This window comes from Rhineura floridana, chromosome 21, assembly GCF_030035675.1.
Source record: "Rhineura floridana isolate rRhiFlo1 chromosome 21, rRhiFlo1.hap2, whole genome shotgun sequence".
NCBI lineage: Eukaryota > Metazoa > Chordata > Lepidosauria > Squamata > Rhineuridae > Rhineura > Rhineura floridana.
The window spans coordinates 11,263,138-11,282,349 of NC_084500.1; the positions used below are offsets into that span (position 1 = coordinate 11,263,138).

At 46.9% G+C, this 19,212-nt stretch overlaps 1 protein-coding gene across 1 annotated transcript in view; it reads right to left on the reverse strand.

Moving 5' to 3' along the window:
- KSR1 (kinase suppressor of ras 1) overlaps positions 1–19,212 on the reverse strand; it is a 158,993-nt gene that overhangs the window by 50,309 nt on the left and 89,472 nt on the right. Inside the window, exon 3 of the mRNA XM_061604725.1 lies at positions 2,779–2,926. Coding sequence (XP_061460709.1) covers positions 2,779–2,926 — 148 coding nt within the window. The remainder of the gene's footprint in view (positions 1–2,778; positions 2,927–19,212) is intronic.

Below are 19,212 nucleotides of genomic sequence, written 5' to 3' on the forward strand. Positions count from 1 at the left end.
CATCTTGGTTCGCAGGCTCCTAGCATTAGCGTACAGGCACTTGTAAGCAGTGTCTCTCTTCAAGTGTCTTTGGCACTTGTGGTTTGGCCTGTGGTAATTTTGCTCTTCTGAATTTATATCCTGTGCCCCTGCTCTCACAATGCCTACTTCTAGGCCTACCCCTTTTAAAATTTCATCATTTCTTTGGTTTTTATCCCAGGGGGGAGGTTTATTCCGAACCGGACCTTTCTCAGCTCCTGTCGGGTTTCCCCCCTCAGTCAGTTTAAAAGCTGCTCTGCCACCTTTTTAATTTTAAGTGCCAGCAGTCTGGTTCCATTCTGGTTCAAGTGGAGCCCGTCCCTTTTGTACAGGCCCAGCTTGTCCCAAAATGTTCCCCAGTGCCTAACAAATCCAAACCCTTCCACCCGACACCATCGTCTCATCCACGCATTGAGACTGCGAAGCTGGGCCTGTCTGGCTGGTCCTGCGCGTGGAACCGGTAGCATTTCAGAGAAAGCCACCTTGGAGGTCCTGGCTTTCAGCATCCTACCTAGCAACCTAAATTTTGCTTCCAGGACCTCACGGCTGCATTTCCCCATGTCGTTGGTGCCAACGTGCACCACGACCACTGACTCCTTCCCAGCACTGTCTACCAAACTATCTAAACGACGGACGATATCCGCAACCTTCGCACCAGGCAGGCAAAACACCTTGCGGTCTACACGCCCATCACACACCCCACTGTCTATGTTCCTAATGATCGAATCACCCACTACAAGGATCCCTCCACCCCCTGGAGATATATCCTCGGCACAAGAGGATAGCTGCTCATCCCCCAAGGAATGGGTCCCTTCAAAGGGATCATTTCCCTCTTCCTCAGCTGGATACTCTCCTTCCCTGAGACCATCGTTCTCCATGATAGCAGAAGAGCTATCATCGTTGGAGTGGGACACAGCTATAACATCCCTGAAAGCCTCCTCCACACACCTCTCTACCTCTCTCAGCTTTTCCAGGTCAGCCACCTTGGCCTCAAGGAAATGAAGTCGTTCCCGGAGAGCCAGGAGCTCATTGCACCGAGAGCACACCCACGACTTCTGTCCAACAGGCAGATAGTCGTACATGCTGCAGGCGGTGCAAAATACTGGAAAGCCCCCACACCCCTGCTGGCTTCTTACCTGCATAGTTTTGTTTAAGGTTTATTACGTCAATGGATTGGGGACTGCAGTTTAGTTGAGGTCAGGGAACAGACGGGCAGAGTGGGGGTCCCTGGCCTCCTCGCCCTGCTGCCGAACTCGCTCTGCTGCTCATGGTGAAGAGTGGGTAAAAAATCTTACAAATAAATATTTCATTTATTTATTTGATTCCATTTATGAACCGCTTCCCATAAAGTATCTCAAAGCCATTTCCACAGCAAAAGCATCAACAATAAAAAACACTTTTAAAAAAAAAATCTAGATGTGAAATGTTAAATACAATTCTATACGTACAAAACAATTCCATTTCTAAAACCAATTAACAATTTCAAATCCAATACAGATGCAGACCGGGATAAAGATCTTCACCAGGGGCGTCACTACTGGGTTGCGGAGGGTGCGGCCCGCACCCAGGTGTCACCATGAGGGAGGTGACACCCAGAGCCGCCCCGCACCGTTGCCCGGCAAGGCTGCTCCAACTCCTCCTCGGAGGCGGGCAGGCGAGCGAGACCAGGAGCAGCGTCAGCAGGGCGAGGGAGGCGCGCCGGCGTTCCCAGGCCTTCTCATGACCTCCCAGGGGCATGGACGGGGTGGCTGGCTTCGAGTGTGTGCGCAAGCCCAGCCACCTCGTCCATGCCCCTGGGAGGGCATGCACCTGAGGTCTGCACACACCCCCGCACTCCCGCTAGTGACACCGCTGATCTTCACTTACAAGACTTGCTGAACAAGGAAGGCCTTCAATAGGCACTGAAAAGACAACAGAGGCTGATATGTAACTGAAGGGAGTTGCAAAGGACAGGTGCTGCCATATAACAGGCTCGATTCAGACATTGCGCAGAACGTACCTCCTGACTGGATAGTATCTGCAGGAGGCCCTCTCTTGCAAAGTGCATTGATCGATTGGGTATATAAGGGGTGAGATGATCTTTGGGTAAATAAAGGAATCTTCTCTGTAAAGCAAGACACATGGCAACCTATCACCAACTGCACGTATTCACCTTGCACTAGGTAAAAGGAGTAGGTGCAAGCCCTAAACGGCTCAGGCCCCAATGATCTTGGGGAATGCTTCCTCTCCCCAAAGGAGGCTGATCCGTTAGGGTGAATGGGGCACTGCCCCACTAACTTCAAACGTGGACAGCCAGGCTGCATCTAACACAACCAGACCAAGGGGCGGCTCTGCCTGTCAAGTTTCCTCCTCCTTCGTCTCAGTGTTGCCCTTATGCAACTCAGCAGAGGGGAAGACTAGGGAGAAAACTAAGAATGAGTTGGCTCTGCCTATCATTGGCTCTGGCGCCACCTCCTGTTGGGCTCCCTGACTTCCGCCCTACCAGTCCCAATGGGCAACAGCCACCACTGCTATCATTGGCTCTGGTGCCACCTCCTGTTGGGCTCCCTGACTTCCGCCCTACCAGTCCCAATGGGCAACAGCCACCACTGCTATCATTGGCTCTGGCGCCACCTCCTGTTGGGCTTCCCACTTTCCGCCCCACCAGTCCCAACGGATCCCAGCCACCCCCAAGAGGCCATCTCCTTTACCATAGCTGAGATCTACCACTGGAGGACCCACTGATCTCCAGAAACAGCAAAGGAAACCTTTTTTTTGTACCTGTCCGGGTCACTTTCCGTAAGCAGGCGAGAGCCCCGTTGAGCCGGGAGCATTCCTCAGGACTGGCCCCACACCTCTTCATGGTGTCTTTCACTTTCGACTCATTCATTTCTAGTAAGGCATCAAGGGTCAACTCTTCCGGTATCCTCTGCAGAAAAGAGAAGTGTTTATGTGTGAATTTTAGAAGGACTACAACTTATTCATTCAGGATATATTTGCAGAAAGATTCACCCTCCACCCCCTAGTATTTGGGGAATGAATTAATCACTCTTTGTGGTTGTGACATGTTCAGAAAAAAAGAAGATCGCCAGGTAAGGAACTGAGTCCCTGCTGTGGCTCATATGGTGACAAGAAACAGCTGTTTCACCAAGAGTACCGCCTTGCTTTGCATGCATGTTTTTTTTAACAAGGCTGAACAAAGGAACGAGGATTTCATTTCCAATTGGATGGTCCAGTCACTCCCAGCTTTGAAACAGTGACGAGACAGATGCGGGAAAAGCTGGCTGGGTCTTGCACTCCACCAACGCTGCACTCCCCCTAGAACCAAGCAGCCAGCATTGTGCAGTGACCTTTCCTGGAACGGCATCGGTGCCAAAACATATACAAAGATCTGCCCACCCAAGTGTTACACATACACAAGTCTAGAAGATACCACGAAAACTCAGCATTGCTGATTAGGGGGCAGGGAAAGTAATTTGCCACCTTAAAAGCCTGGGGTAGCCAACCTGGACACCTCAGCTCTTACAAGGACGGGCACCAAAAGCAGGCATCATTGGGCACTTGCCATTGCCCACATCCTTCCGCTGCATGTCCTCTTTTGCAATGCCGCCTGTGTTCACCTGCTTCTCTGCACATGCAAGGAGTTACAAGAGTGGGGACATACAGCAGCACCCCGGCCTGCCTTGCTCTCCCTCTCTGGGTGCTTGTATGGATTGGATCTGGAGGGGGAGGGCAAGCAAGTGGGTGCCTTCAAGGGTAGGAAAGTGACTCACACAGAGAGCTCTCCCTTCCCACAAATTCTGGAGCCAGCATTGTTTGCAAACAACCCTGTAAAGTAGGTGGGCGAGTGGAATCGTTTTGCTGTTGAGGGCCACACAATGGCAACACAGGGAGCTACCTAACACTGAGTCATATCTTTGGTCCAGCTTGCTCCGTATCGTCTACACTGACTGGCAGCTGCTCTTCAGGGTTTTTGATGGGAATCTGTCCCAGTCCTAGCTGGAGGTGGTGCTGGGAGTTCAACCTGGGACCTTCTGAACGCCAAGCAGATGCTCCACCACTGAGCAGAGTCAGAGTCAGAAGTCAGAAGTCAGAGGCAAAAGCATATGGGGCACCACCTTTTATCTCTCTGTCACCCCCCTTTTCCCTCTCTTTTATGCTCTTGCTGCCTTCACAAAATTAAGCCAAGGGCTACCAATTGTGCACTCCCTGCTGCAAGGGAAGTCAATATTTGTATTCCTCATACTGCACAGGCGAGAGGAGAAACACTAAGGGTGAGAGGGAGTGGCTTGCCTAAGGCCATGCGGTGAGTCCAGAGGTAAGATTTGAACAGGAGACTTCCCCAATTCAAAACTCAAACTCTTAGCCCTGTCACCAGGGGTGGGGAATGTCTGCGACCCTCCAGATGTTGCAGGACTACAGCTCCCATCATCCCCGACCATGGACCATGCTAGCTGGGGCTGATGGGAGTTGTAGTCCAGCACTCGTGTCAGCTTCTTAAGATACAGGCTTTGACCTACAACATCAAAAACAGAAGACAACCGGGGGGGGGGACAAGATCCACCACATAAAACCAAGAGGCACGTTGGGAAAAAGCACAGTTTGATAAGTTTTTTTTTAAAAAAAACAGGCTGAGATCCAAGTCACGAAGCAAGAGATTTGCAGAGTGTTCCGGAAACTCATTCCAACACCAGATGATATAAGAACACAGCTAACATGCGCTTGCACGAGACAACTGCTTCTTTGAGGAATGCTCCCCCCCTCCTCCTCTTTCCCCCAAACATCTTCACATGAGCACAAATGGTACTTTAGGTGGCGTCACTGTCAGGTGGGGTGGGCTCGAAGCAGCTGCCCCCTGAGGGACAGGTTCTGATTCTGTTATCCAGACATCAGGTGAGAGCAGGAGACTACGGACAGGTTCAAGCTGGGACAACAAACAACCCAGAATCCTCCTGGTTCTAGCATCTAGCATCAGGTGATCCCTGAGATCCAATCCCATGCCTCAGCTTAATATATATAGCTCCAAGGTCTGCTGCATTCCTCCAGTGTTCTTGCTGAGTTAAGCCATTGGCTGCCCCTCATGAGGTCCAGATTGTTCATACAAGGGAGGGGGTTGGTCCACTAGGGTGAAAGGGGCACTGCCCGACCAACCTCACTCTGCCCTCAGCCAGCCCCTCCTGCCTGCCTTCTTACTTAAAAGCTGGTGGAAATGTCTATCAACTTCCTCCTCCTCAGACGCCATCTGCACCACACATTTAAAACAGTACAATAACACTTTAAACAGTCATGGCTTCCCCCAAAGAATCCTGGGAACTGTAGCTCATAAAGGGTGCTGGGAGTTGTGAAGAGACTGTGATTCTGGCCTGCTTGCATTGGCTGCCTGTATGTTTCCGAGCTCAATTCAAGGTGCTGGTTTTAACCTATAAAGCCTTACACGGCTTGGGACCACAATACCTGATGGACTGCCTCTCCTGACACGAACGCACTCGTACACTATGCTCCACATCCAAGGCTCTCCTCCGGGTGCCTCCTCCGAGGGAAGCTGGGAGTCTGGCAACAAGGGAGAGGGCCTTCTCAGTGGTGGCCCCCAAATTATGGAACGATCGTCTTGACGAGGTGCACCTGGCACCAGGTCAAGACTTTCCTCTTCTCCCAGGAATTTTAGCATGTGTTTTTAAATGGCTTTTTAAAAATGTGTTTTTAAAATTTGTATATATTTTTTTAATGTTTTAATTGTTGTAAACCGCCCAGAGAGCTTCAGCTATGGGGTGGTATATAAATGCAATAAATAATAAAATAATAATAGTCATTCTCCTCACAGAGCTGCAATTCCCAGCTGGGAAGAGGGAGTGATAATTGCAGTTCTGTGAGAATAAGGGTCTCCTAACAACTCTAGGCACCCTTAACAAACTACAGTTCCCAGGATTTGGTGGGGGGGGGAAATGATAACTACTAAAAGTGATATGATACTGCTTTAAATGTACAGTGCGGATTATTACCATGAGCAAAAATTGAAATTGCAAAACAATGGAAGCAACCTAAAGCACAATCTATTCTTGACCGGTTTAACAGAATCTGGGGTAACATCAATTTGATTATTTAAGAGATTATGACTGTAGTATTTATACACTAAGACATGGGGCGGGTCAGGGTATCTTCTGCTCAGAAGAGGAGATTTTATTTGAAATGTACTGTTGTTCTTTTACTGTATGTTGTTGAAGCGTGTTTTGCGAAATATGGCTTGTATTTTAGTACGTATTTTTATTTTCCTTTTACATGTGTTCAAACTGTGGTAGCCTACGGCTCTGAGCAATAAAGATTCATTGCATTTCCTATGTAAGAGAAAAAATGGACAAATAAATAAATATATAGAAAACTGGGCAAGTTTTATTATTGTTTGGAACCACATGTTCCAGGAGAATAAGCATCCAAACAAATTATTTTCTTTGTTTTGCTCTATCTGTGTAATTGTGTTTATGTTTTTGATGGTATGCTACTTATATATATAATTGGCAATGGGTTTTTGTTATGCATATACACAAGCCGCGTGAGATGTATCAGATCTTTTTCTTTAATTTCTTTTATTTTTATTTTCCGTCAAAAAGATAATTTTAAAACAATTACATAAAAAATAAACATAGAGTGCAGATGGGGGCCTAGAAATCTTAAGTCTCGCCCTTTTGAACTAAGCAGGGAGGAGGATGGGGACAAAATTAACACTAGTTGGCTCTGCCAGTCACTGGCTCTGGCTCCGCCTACTGTTGGATTCCCTGCCTTCCGCTCCACCAGCCATCACCAGCTCTTCTGCTGGTTGCTGTTTCTCACTCACTGACCGTCACTCGGCAAAGTCTCCCCCACCCCGCCCCAGGTTTATCTAGCAGCAACACAACGATCAATTGGTGCTGGGCAGCTGGGTTGGAGAGGTGCCACTTTATTGTCACACAGTGCTCAACAACAAAACTAAGGCATTGTGGGAAAACTAAAATGGCTGCTACCAGAGACCCTATACACATAGCGCATTGTTCAAGTATGGAATTGGCTCCCGCAAGGGACAGCGGTGGCCACCAGCTTGGATGGCTTTCAAAGAGGATTGGCCAAATTCATGGGGCAGAAGTGACTACTAACCCTGACGGCTGTGCTCTACCCTTCACTGCTGGGGGCAGTGAGCTTCTCAATACCAGTTGCTGGGAATCGCAAGCGGGGAGAAGCACTGTTGCGCTCCAGTGCTGCTTCTAGACTTCCCATCCTGTGAAAACAGGACGCTGGACTAGATGCACCAGTAGCGTGACCCAGCAGGGCTCTTCTTACGCTCATTGTAACATAATGGTTGTAACTCACCCAGAGTTGCAGATTAACCTCTGCCAGCAGGGCTGTGGAGTCGGTACGCCAAACCTTCGACTCCGACTCCTCTATTTTTCTACTGTCCGACTCTGACTCCACCCCAAATTGCTTCCGACTCCACAGCCCTGGAAAGGGCTGTAAATGTCTTTTTAAATAGGAAGCTCTCATAGGAGCATTTTTATCACTGCCTCAAAGCCTGGAAAAGTTACTTTTTTGAACTACAACTCCCATCAGCCCAACCCAGTGGCCATGCTGGCTGGGGCTGATGGGAGTTGTAGTTCAAAAAAAGTAACTTTTCCAAGCTCTGCACTGCCTGAATATGCGCTGATCTTGGCATCACAGCATTTGTCTTCATCTGGGTCCTGTGTCATACACTGACACACAAAATGTTTTCCATCTTGAGTTATGGTGAAATGCTCAACTACAGCTGACTTCATGGGAAGCTTCTTTGACATTTTGAATTTATATATTTTTTTTAATTGTCAATCAAAATTTGTTTTGAAGCCGGAGTCGTAATTGGTACATTTCTACCAACTTCGACTCTGACTCCACCCAAAATTGCTTCCGACTCCACGACTCTGACTCCACACCCCTGTCTGCCAGATGGGCGTCTAACAAATCTCATAAATAAAATAAAATAAATAAAATAATGGGTGGGCAGGCAAAAGTGCACTCCGCTTTCCAAATTTTCCTTATACTCCAACTGGTTATGTCTGACTTTCACACCTGCCTCTAAGTTAACAGATTCAACAAGCCAAACAAATTACTCAAAAGACACACCTTGCCAAATATTTACATGTTTTTATGCTCTTATGCACCCCTTTGTTTGCCTGGCAGCAACTGCTGCTTCTCAGCACCTTTACTTTTTCGCTTCTGCCCTCACTTGCCCTCAGCAGCCCTCATTTGTCCACACTATTGTTTCATCCAACTGGCTGCAGCAACTCTTGCAATTTATTTTCTGGGCACCTGCAACATCACAATGTACTCACAACATCAACAAAATCACAGGGGTCGCCACAACCAATCAGGTTAATCGTCAGTGTGGGCAAATGAGGGCAAGGACAGTGAGGGCACAGAAGAAAAAAGGAGAACTGTGCTGAAACAACTGTAAACACATCCACATTAAATGTCAAAACATTGCCCAAAAGAGGACACACTTTAGATACTGACAGCCAGAGATCAAACTCGACCAAAAAGTCACATTACAGGTGCTTTTGAGTTCGAGTCCTTACATAAGAAATGCAGTCAATAGCTTATAGCCCTGACAATGGGCACGATCCAGCCTGTTTGTTAACATAATCATGCTGGGAAAACCAGCCACCCACTCTATTTTATTGTGCTGTCTTCGCACATAATCTGGTGTCTGAACTGGATTCCAGAACATGCTGTTCATTCTCACCAATAGGCTGGCTCCCACCCAGAATCAAGAGAAAACCTGCTATTGTACAAATGGAGTGTGAGCGAGTGTGCACGTGCATGAAAGTGAACAGGACTAAGGAAAATTTTGTCTAAAAGATCCAATTTGCAGATTAGGTTTCATTGCATTTTTAAGTGACACTTCTGGATTCCTTTGCAGAGATTAAGGTTTGTTACCCAATCTACATGTTTTTGGAGTGGTACACCACACAAAGTAAAGGACTGAGACACTGCTGAATTCCTGAGCACTGAAGCTTTCAGACTTATTGTAATTTTGTTAAATAGCAAGCAGGTAGTCCTCATTGTTGTGGAAAGCAGCTGTTAAAATGAAAGCAGCGTCCAAGAGCGATGGGCAAGATTTTGATTCATCTCGCATTTCAAGCAGAATCTATCAAATGTGAACTTTCCAAAACAAATAATAAGTGGAACACAGCCATCCTTAGAAATTTCCACTTATTCTAATTTTGCCATGCAGTGCGCCAACCAAACAATGTTTACAAAAATGTGTATGTTAGGGGAAAGCATGCATAAAACTGAAACATAGGTGTGAAGATAACATACACAAATGCATTATGTGGTGAGAAACTGCTTGCAAAAATGTGTAATTAATCAAAACTGCCTACAAAAATGTGTTATTGAGAGAAACGTGCCTGTCCTCAAGCCCCCCATCCCAGCCCCACTAGTTTCTACGTCCATGTTTGAGGCTGCCCTAGGCAAAGTGCAAACTTGTGGTCCCCCTCCTATGTCAGGGGCCTGCCCCAATGCCTGCCAAAAACCAAACTCCACCACCACCACCCACACAGAGACGTTGCTGTTTGCCCTGAAAGGTGCTGTTCTCAGGGAAAGGTGTGGCTGTCTACTCATCATACCTCTAAAGCACATTCAAAGTACACCCCCCCCAAAAAAAATCCTGGGAACCGCAATTTACCCCTCCCAGAGCTACAATTCTCAGCACCCTTAACAAACTACAGTTCCTGGGATTGTTTAGGGGTGTGTGTGCTTTGATGGTGTGGTGTGTACACAACCCTTGATTAACATAACATGCGGTTTGGCCCAAAACTAGCAAAGAAAATATTTGTTTGTCTGAATTGAATCCTGCTGAGGCTCCCAGCAACTTTGGAGGGATCTGGCTCCTTAATCAGCATTAGGTCTTTCTTCAGTGTGTGGCGTGCTGCTTAATGATAGATCAAGCCTCACTTCCAGGGGCTGTGGCATGACGTGAGGGGCACCACAGAGAAGGCTGAAAGGGCTGGAGGATACACAGAGCTTGGAACAGCAGCCAGAACAGCAGGAATGGTTCCCCACACCCGCGTATCATCCAGCTGAAGCAAGCTATTATGAGTCAGCCGACCACACCAACATCATGACCAACACTGAGACCTACTTCTTACCTAGGGAGAAAACTTGCGTCTGGACCATACAGCTTCTAAGAGTGGTCGGGGGCTCACCAAGCAATGCTCCACCTTGCAAAAAACATTCCCTGCACGCAGAAATCTAAAGTATCAAGGAGAAGGGTTCTGGCCTATCCTCCTTCCTCCCTGATATTTAGGTTTTCCAAGTGCAGGTATTTTCACACACACACTTTAAAAAAAAAAGGAGAAATATTCTATAATGCGATCCCCCACACCTGAAGGGGCACAGAAAGAGATTTACCTCCGCATTGATAATTCAGGCTGCATACTCACCATACATTTAAAGCACATGATTTCCCCGAAAGAATCCTGGAAACTGCAGTTTGTTAAGGGTGCTGGGAACTGCAGCTGTGTGAGGGACAAACTATAGTTCCCTTTTGGGAAAGTCATGTGATCTGAATGTGCTTTAAATGTATGGTGAGTATGCAGCAGTTTGGTAGGGGTGGTTTGTTGGGGTAAACTACAGTTCCCAGAATTCTTGGGGCAGGGAGTCGTACTTTAAAGGCACACACAGCCTCGATCTGAGATTCCCCCAACCTTCATAGTTCCTCCCCTGGAACAATTTTAGAACACCCGGAATGGAAAGTTGTTGGAAAAAGTATAAACACAGAAAAGGAGATTATATTTAAACAATCCCAACAACCTTGCATTGGAAGAGCTCAGACAGGATTTCAAAGCCTGCTGCCGGTCCTCATAACATGTAACGTGCGTGCAATGCTAAGCCCAGTGGAGTGGAGTGGAGTGGAACAAATAAAAGGCTCTCTTTAAAACAGCAACTCATTCACTGTACATATGCAACAGCTTAACATTTTTTAAAAAACTGCTCATCTACATCCTTGGGAGATTAGCCCAATATGATTCATCTCCATGTCTGCCCCCTCTGCCACCCGCCAACGCAATAAGACGCTGCTGGTCACTAGTTTAAGAGGGATCTTAAAATAAATTCAGAGAGATAAAAATAAAAAAAACTACATTCTCTCTCTGATCTCATTACTAGGAGGATTTGGCAAAAAAAACCCCACCATGCTATATCAGAAATCCCTTGTGTAATGAAATGGGTTTTTATGCACTCCATTTTATCTGGTGAGGAACACTACAGAAAGGTCAAACTCTCAAGTCGCTAGATCTCAGGGAGTATGATCTTTTTCCCCTACAGGTACTCTCTCCCTTCCGATGGCAAGGGGACCTTCAGAAATGGCGAGTTAAATGCCCCGGAACATTTTTTAAAAACGCATCCTTAGGAGACTGGGGGATATAAAAAGCTGCCTTGTACTGAGTCAGACCGTGCATCTAGTCCAGTGCTGTGAACACTGACTGGTAGCGGCTGTCCAGGATTTCAGGCAAGGAATCACTCCCAGCCCTGAAGGGGATTGAAGCTGGGACTTTCTGCCTGCAGAGCAGATACTCCACCACTGAACGGCAGCCTTTCCTCAGTCTTTTTCAGCTTAGCCCCTTCACACAACCCTCAGGTGGTGATTCTGGAACCTCAAGAAGCCCCAGTTTGAATTTCATCTCTACCGTGAACTCACAGTGGCCCCTTTCTCAGCCCTTCACCTGAAATGCAGTGGTTAAGGTGTTGGACTACAACCTAGGAGACCAGGGTTCGAATCCCCACACAGCCATGAAGCGCACTGGGTGGCCTTGGGCCAGTCACTGCCTCTCAGCCTCATGAAAACCCTATTCATAGGGTCGCCATAAGTCGGAATCAACTTGAAGGCAGTACATTTCCATTTTTACACGCTTGTTGTGAGGGTTACAGCCAAAAAGTGTATGCAAACCGCTATGAACTCCCAAAAGCTCTATATACAACCCTGTTATTAGCATTACAGTTTAAAAGTGCTCCAAGCCATACACCGGAAGATGGGTGGTACTGTCTGCGCCAAGGTTATCCATATCCATTGGTGATCACTCGTGGCCAAGTATGATTGTCTTCCAAGATAAGGTCTTTAACAGTGGGTCCGTAAGTGACTGTGGAGGCCAATTCTGGATCCACACAGCCTCCCACAGTGAGGACATAGGTTTCCAGATGGAAGTTGCCTATTAAAGAGACTTCCAATTAAGAAATCAGGTACTTAGAAAGAAGACAAATTGTAGAGGTGTTTAAAACAGAGGAAGCAAACACCTGCTAAGTGGGGGGGGGGACCACCTTGAGCTTGCAGGAAGGAAGATCAAATACAAGGTCCCCCAGCGCCCTGCTTAAACTGAGTCTAGACCCTATAACCTTCAGTAGCCACTGGATTCCCACACCAGACAAAATTGGTTTGGAAAAGGTTCCCTTAAAGGCTGCATAAAGACTGTACATTTAAAGCACCCCCCCCCAAGGAATCCCAGGAACTGTAGTTTACCCCTCAAAGAGCTACAGTTCCCAGCGCCCTTAAAAACTACAGTTCCCAGGATTATTTGGGGCATGTGCTTTAAATGAATGGTGCGTATGCAGGGTTAAAGGAACAAGACTGAAGACCACCGGCACAGCACACAGTAACATCAGATTCCTTTTGCAGCATGGCCTGCGTGCGTTCAAAAAAATGTAACATGGAAAAACATGGGATTTGTTTTGTTTCTATATCATCACATCCACGAGCTGCCAAACTCTGCATCTGCAAAGCACACTTAGCATAAATTATCAATCCTGTAGCCTGTTGGCCATTTTTTCCCACCTGAAGGTACCTATTAGACATCATTGAGCTGGTGGCAAAGCAGTCAACGACAGGAGCCCTAATCAGGTCAAAGTAAAGGCCATTTTTTATAAACACACACACGCCAGTCCTGTGCTCTCATGCTCAACTCAGAGGAGCCAGCAAGCCTTCTATGAGCCTTACGTAGGGATGGGCAAAAATGTCCCTTTTAATTTCTCATTTTCCCAATCTTCAGTTCAGTCCTTCACATCACAGTTTTTGGATTTTTTTTTAGGTATTCATGAAAATTCATCTGCAACTTCTTCCAGGGGGACCTTTCTCAGATTAGGAACCTCAGGCAGCCAGGAAGGTTGTAGAGTACTGGCAGCAACATTGAATGGAAAGGGGTGAAAATGCAAGCACAGACCACCCACGGCTCCCTTGCAACAAGAAAGCGATTGTGCACCCACCTAAAGTCTGAAGAACTTTGAAAGCACCCTGAGAACAAGAGACGAGAAAAAAACAGCAGCCACTTGCAGGGGAAGGTATCTTTCTCAAGAAACTGGAAGGCAAGTTTTGGCAGAGCACTGACTCAAACAGGCACGGGATGCGTTGCTTCACTAATTACCTGCTAACCTGTGGTGATGGAAGGCAACGGAGGCTGGTCCGTTAGGGCGACTGGGAAGCTGCCCCACTGACCTCAATCTACTCTCAGCCAGCCCCAGCTTGCCTGCCTTCTTAATTACAAGCAATGCCTTTCATTTTCCTCCTCCTTCGGCTCAGTGTTGCCTCTGCAGAACTCAGCAGGAAGGAGGACGGGGGCAAAACTCAAATTAGTTGGCTTTGTCTCTCATTGGCTCTCGCTCTACATACTGTTGGGCTCCTAGTTTTCTGCCCCACTTGACCCAACGGGCACCAGCCACCACTGATAGGAGAAGGAGGCATGCCTCTGGTCTATTCACAATCTTACCCAAGGATGGAAACCCAGGGGCTAAATAACAGAGACAAGCCACTTCTGAGCACGCCAGAGAGACAGAAGGCGGACAAGTAGAAACAATGAACCATTTACTCAAGTGTTAATTTCACTGCAATTACAGCAGCTGCCTATGCAGTGCCAAAAAAAGGGGAAATGCATCACGGGGGGGGTGGGGACAACAAAAGGGTTGCATATGCTTGTTCTTTAATGTATAGATGCAAATTCAAAACTCATTACTATAATTTAAATAAAAAATACAACATACACCATAATGGGAAGGCTGTGTGATGATCAAGAGAGCCATGTGCCGGCTCAGTCCAAGTGATAGCTATTGATGGGCACCAGAGCGAATCCACACCATACATTTAAATCACATCCAACACACATTTAAAGTATGTGACGTCCCCCCAAAAATCCTGGGAACTGTGGTTTTCCCCTCACAGAGCCACAATTCCCACCACCCTTAAGAAACTACAATTCCCATGATTCTTTGAGGGAAGTCATGTGCTTTAAATGTGCCACAGCTGCACAAGCCAGCCCCTTCCTTGTCCGCAACTGCCAGCTGGGGGCCAACTGGGGTCCTTGGGGCTATTCAGCTTGCCCACGGCTGCACAAGTGGCAGGGCACGTAACCCCTGAGCCACTCACTGTGGGGGTGATCTTTAGCTGGCCCTTGACACCCAGGAGACACGAGAAGGGATTTGAACTCACGGACTCTGGACTCCCAGCCAGGCTCTCCTCCCCACTTGTGCTATACCAGCTGTGAAGGCACTATAGGGCAACTGGTCAACAAGAGAGGTTGCAGGCCCACCACAATACATCACCCCACAGGATCCATGCCAAGGAAAGGTCAGGGGAGTGCTTGGCCTGGCTGTGATAATACCTTGTGCCTCTTCTATGATTGGGCCCTCCACACATCTTAAGAACGTAAGGAGAGCCTATCTGCTGGATTAGGCCAGCAGCCCATCTAGAAGCAGATTATCTTGATCCATTTCAGTCCGGCTTCAGGCCTGGACATGGGACTGAAACGGCCTTGGTCGCCTTGGTGGATGATATGAGGAGGGCGTTAGATAGGGGCGAATGCACCTTCCTTGTCCTCCTGGATCTCTCAGCGGCTTTTTATCCTGTTGACCATGGCATCCTCTTGAACTGCCTGGAGAGGCTGGGCATTGGGGGCACTGTACTGCAGTGGTTCTGCTCCTTCCTCTCTGGTAGGTACCAGAGGGTGGCACTGGGGGATGAGGTTTCAGACCCATGGCCTCTCACTTGTGGGGTGCCACAGGGTTCCATCCTCTCCCTGATGCTATTTAAGATCTACGTAAAGCCGCTGGGAGCTATCATCAGGAGATGTGGGCTGCAATGCCATCAGTATGCAGATGACACGCAGCTCTATCTCTCGTTTAAGTCTTCACCGGGGTTGGCTGTGGAAACCCTGTCCAAGTGCCTGGAGTCGGTGAGTGGCTGGATGGGAAGGAATAAGCTGAAGCTGAACCCTGACAAAACCGAGGTACTGTTCGTGGGAGACAAGAGAAGGTTGGGGGATGTTAACTTGGTGCTTAATGGGGTACAATTGCCCCTGAAAGACCAAGTCCCCAGCCTGGGGGTCATTCTTCACTCCCAGCTGTCCATGGAGGCTCAGGTCTCGGCTGTGAGCCGGGCGGCATTGTATCAACTCCATCTAATACAAAGGCTGCGCCCCTACCTTCCAAACCATCTGCTCCCATTGGTGGTACATGTCCTGGTCTCCTCTCACCTAGACTACTGTAATGCGCTCTACATGGGGTTACCCTTGAAAATGGTCCGGAAGCTGTAACTGGTACAGAATGCGGCGGCTTGCCTGATTAAGGGTAGCTGCCGGCAAGACCACATCACTCCAGTGCTGAAGGAGTTGCACTGGTTACCAGTTGCTTTCCGGGCCCAATTCAAGGTGTTGGTTTTGACCTTTAAAACCCTGCAAGGTTTCAGCCCAGTCTATCTGGAAGAGTGCCTCCAGCATCATCAACGTTGCCACCCAACAAGATCAGCCTCAAAAGACCTTCTCTCCGTCCCACCAGTTAAAACAGCTAGACTGGTGAGAACTAGGGAGAGGGCTTTTTCAATCATGGCACCCACTCTGTGGAACTCCCTCCCAAATGACATCTGCCATGCCCCCTCCATGACGAGCTTCCGCAGGACCTTGAAAACCTGGCTCTTCAGGCAGGCTTTAGGGGCGGGTTAGGTTTTAGTCTTATGGTTGGAATTTTAAGGTTTTAATGTGAATTATGTTTTTTATGTTGTACGTCGCCCAGAGTGGCTGGTAAACCAGCCAGATGGGCGACTAATAAATTTAATAAATAATAATAATAATAGTCCAGCATCCTGTTCTCGCAGTGGCCAAGCGAATGCTTCAATGGGAAGCCCACAGGCAGGACTTGAGCGCAACAGCAGCACCCTCCCTGCTTGTGACTCCCAGCAACTGGCATTCAGAGGCACCCTGCCTCCAACAGTGGAGGTAGAACATAGCCATCGTGGCTAGTTGCCACTGATAGCCTTATCCCCCCACGAATTGGTCTAATCCTCTTTTAAGGCCATCCAAGTAGGCATGGGAGCTGCCTCTTGTGGGAGCAAAGTTCATCGTTTAATGGAGGACCATCACTTTCACTTGAAAAGCTTTAAAATGGGTGCGTAAAGATGGAAGATGGAAGATGGACCCAATATGGATAATGACAGAAGAGCGATTTAAAATTACTGGACTTAGTAGATTTGATGAGTTGGATTAATTGGCATGTTTATTTAGAAAAAAAATTGATTGACATATATCTCAAGGATTGGAAACTTCTCTTTGACTTTTTGTGGAAGATTAAAATGATATGATGTTAATGAGATTTGAAACCAACTAAGATAACCGTTGGAGGAAGGTGATTTTATAATCTATTAAGAGATAGGTTTGTTATATATTATAGATTTATAGCTGAACTATGACAAATCGGAAGTCAATATTCTTTCTTTTTTATATATATATATATTTTTTCTTTCTTTTTGTATTGTACTAGTTATTGATTTGTGTTGTTTTCTTTTGTATTGTTTTGGTTTTGAAAATTGGAATAAAAATTAATTGAAAAAAAAAAGAAAAGCTTTAAAATGGGGGAGGTGGCCCTTCAGGTATGACTGAACTTTAGCTCTCATCAACGCCAGCCAGCACGGCCAATGATGAGGGATGCTGGACGGTGTACCCCAGCAACATCTGGAGGGCCACAGGTTCTTATTCAAGAAATATGCGTAACACCACTGTACACAAAGGCAACACAATTACCAATTAAGACAGAGACCCTGGGGGGGTGTGGTCCCCAGGTCCAAGAACTGGGAAACATGCCTGTCCGGAATGGGGCTGCACTCCCTCTGAATGAACAAGGGGCGTAGCTTGTGAGCGCTCCTAAATCCGGCATTGTCATTTGATGTTCAAGTAACCTCAGTGACAAGGAGTGCCTATTACCAGCTGCTGTGGGTGCACTAAGTACTCCCTTTTCTGGGTAGCTTAGCAACTGTGATTCACACATTGGTAATCTCACGGTTAGATTACTGTAACATGCCGTGTGTGGGGCTGCCCTTGAGGTTGGCTCAGAAGCTGCAGCGGGGGCAGAATTCAGTGGCCAGGTCACTGAGTGGAGTGCCTGGCTGTGCACAGATTACACCTGTGCGGAAGGCACTTCACTGGCTGCCTCTTAACTACTGAGTCATCTTCAAGGTGTCGTAAACATATAAAACTTGGGACCAGATTTCCTAAAAGATCACATTCTCCTACATAGACCTACTGGGTCATTAAGATCTCCAAGGAAGGCCGTGCTGATGTAATGCAGTGACCTGTGGAGTGTGACCTAGTGGCAACAAGAAACCAGGCCTTCTGTATGGTGGTGCCTGCCCTCCATCCCATTATTCAGGTGCCATCAACTATTGGGTGCTTCTCACACTTATTCCAACCCTCACCTGTTTGCCTGGTTTTTTTCCTGTTGGAAGAAGCAACAGTCTTTAATTAAGAGCCACTGTGCAGAGAGAGAAAGCTTCTACAGGTTTAACGTACCTAGTAAAGTTGCCAGGTTCCTGGCCTGAGACTGATCCTGTATCTTTAGGAGAAGAGAAAGTCAGCCAAGTGCAGGTAGTCTTGCAACCCTGTAATGGGAAAAACTACAAGGTGGAATTCTCCTTCCCCCTGCACAACTTTTAAAGATACAGAAGACCTCTTGGAGGCTGGGCCTGGCAACCAAGAGGTCTTCTGTATCTTTAAAAGTTGTGCAGGGGGAAGGGAGAATTCCACCTTGTGGTTTTTCCCATTACAACACTGCAAGGACACCTGCACTTGGCTGACTTTCTCTTCTCCTAAAGATACAGGATCAGTCTCAGGCCAGGAACCTGGCAACCCTAGTACCTAGGCCCAGGAAGCCTTCCTGAGCTGTGAGTTTAGTTTCTCTTCCTTCCTTCCTTGCTTCTGCTGGAACCTGTAACAGCCGATGTTCTTAAGCAAAAGATCCAGTTCAAAGTTTACAGCTGTCTTTCCCTTCCTTGGAATAAGGCAAAGAATCTACTCCGCAACATCCCCAACCGTTAGCATGGTTATCTTTGTTGACATTTGTGACATTGTTTTTGCTGTTGTTCTGACATAGTTTTATATAAATAAAGTTAAAGAAGAAAGCACAAAAGCCGGACTACAGCTGAACGTCAAGAAGACTAAAGTAATGACAACAGAAGAATTATGTAACATTAAAGTTGACAACAAGGACTTTGAACTTGTCAAGGATTATCAATACCTCGGCACAGTCATTAACCAAAATGGAGACAATAGTCAAGAAATCAAAAGGCGGCTAGGACCGGGGAGGGCAGCTGTGAGAGAACTAGAAAAGGTCCTCAAATGCAAAGATGTATCACTGAACACCAAAGTCAGGATTATTCAGACCATGGTATTCCCGATCTCTATGTATGGATGTGAGAGTTGGACAGTGAAAAAGGCGGATAAGAGATAAATCAACTCATTTGAAATGTGGTGTTGGACGAGAGCTTTGCACATACCATGGACTGCGAAAAAGACAAATAATTGGGTGTCAGAACTAATTAAACCAGAGCTATCACTAGAAGCTAAAATGATGAAACTGAGGTTATCATACTTTGGACACATCATGAGAAGACATGATTCACTAGAGAAGACAATAATGCTGGGGAAAACAGAAGGGAGTAGAAAAAGAGGAAGGCCAAACAAGAGATGGATTGATTCCATAAAGGAAGCCATGACCTGAACTTACGAGATCTGAACAGGGTGGTTTATAACAGATGCTGTTGGAGGTCGCCGATTCATAGGGTCGCCATAAGTCAAAATTGACTTGACGGCACATAACAACAACAACAACTCAAATATATTATTAAATAAATAAACACAATTAACTCATCTGTTAACAGAAAATCCCCTCCCCCCAAATGAATCTTATGGC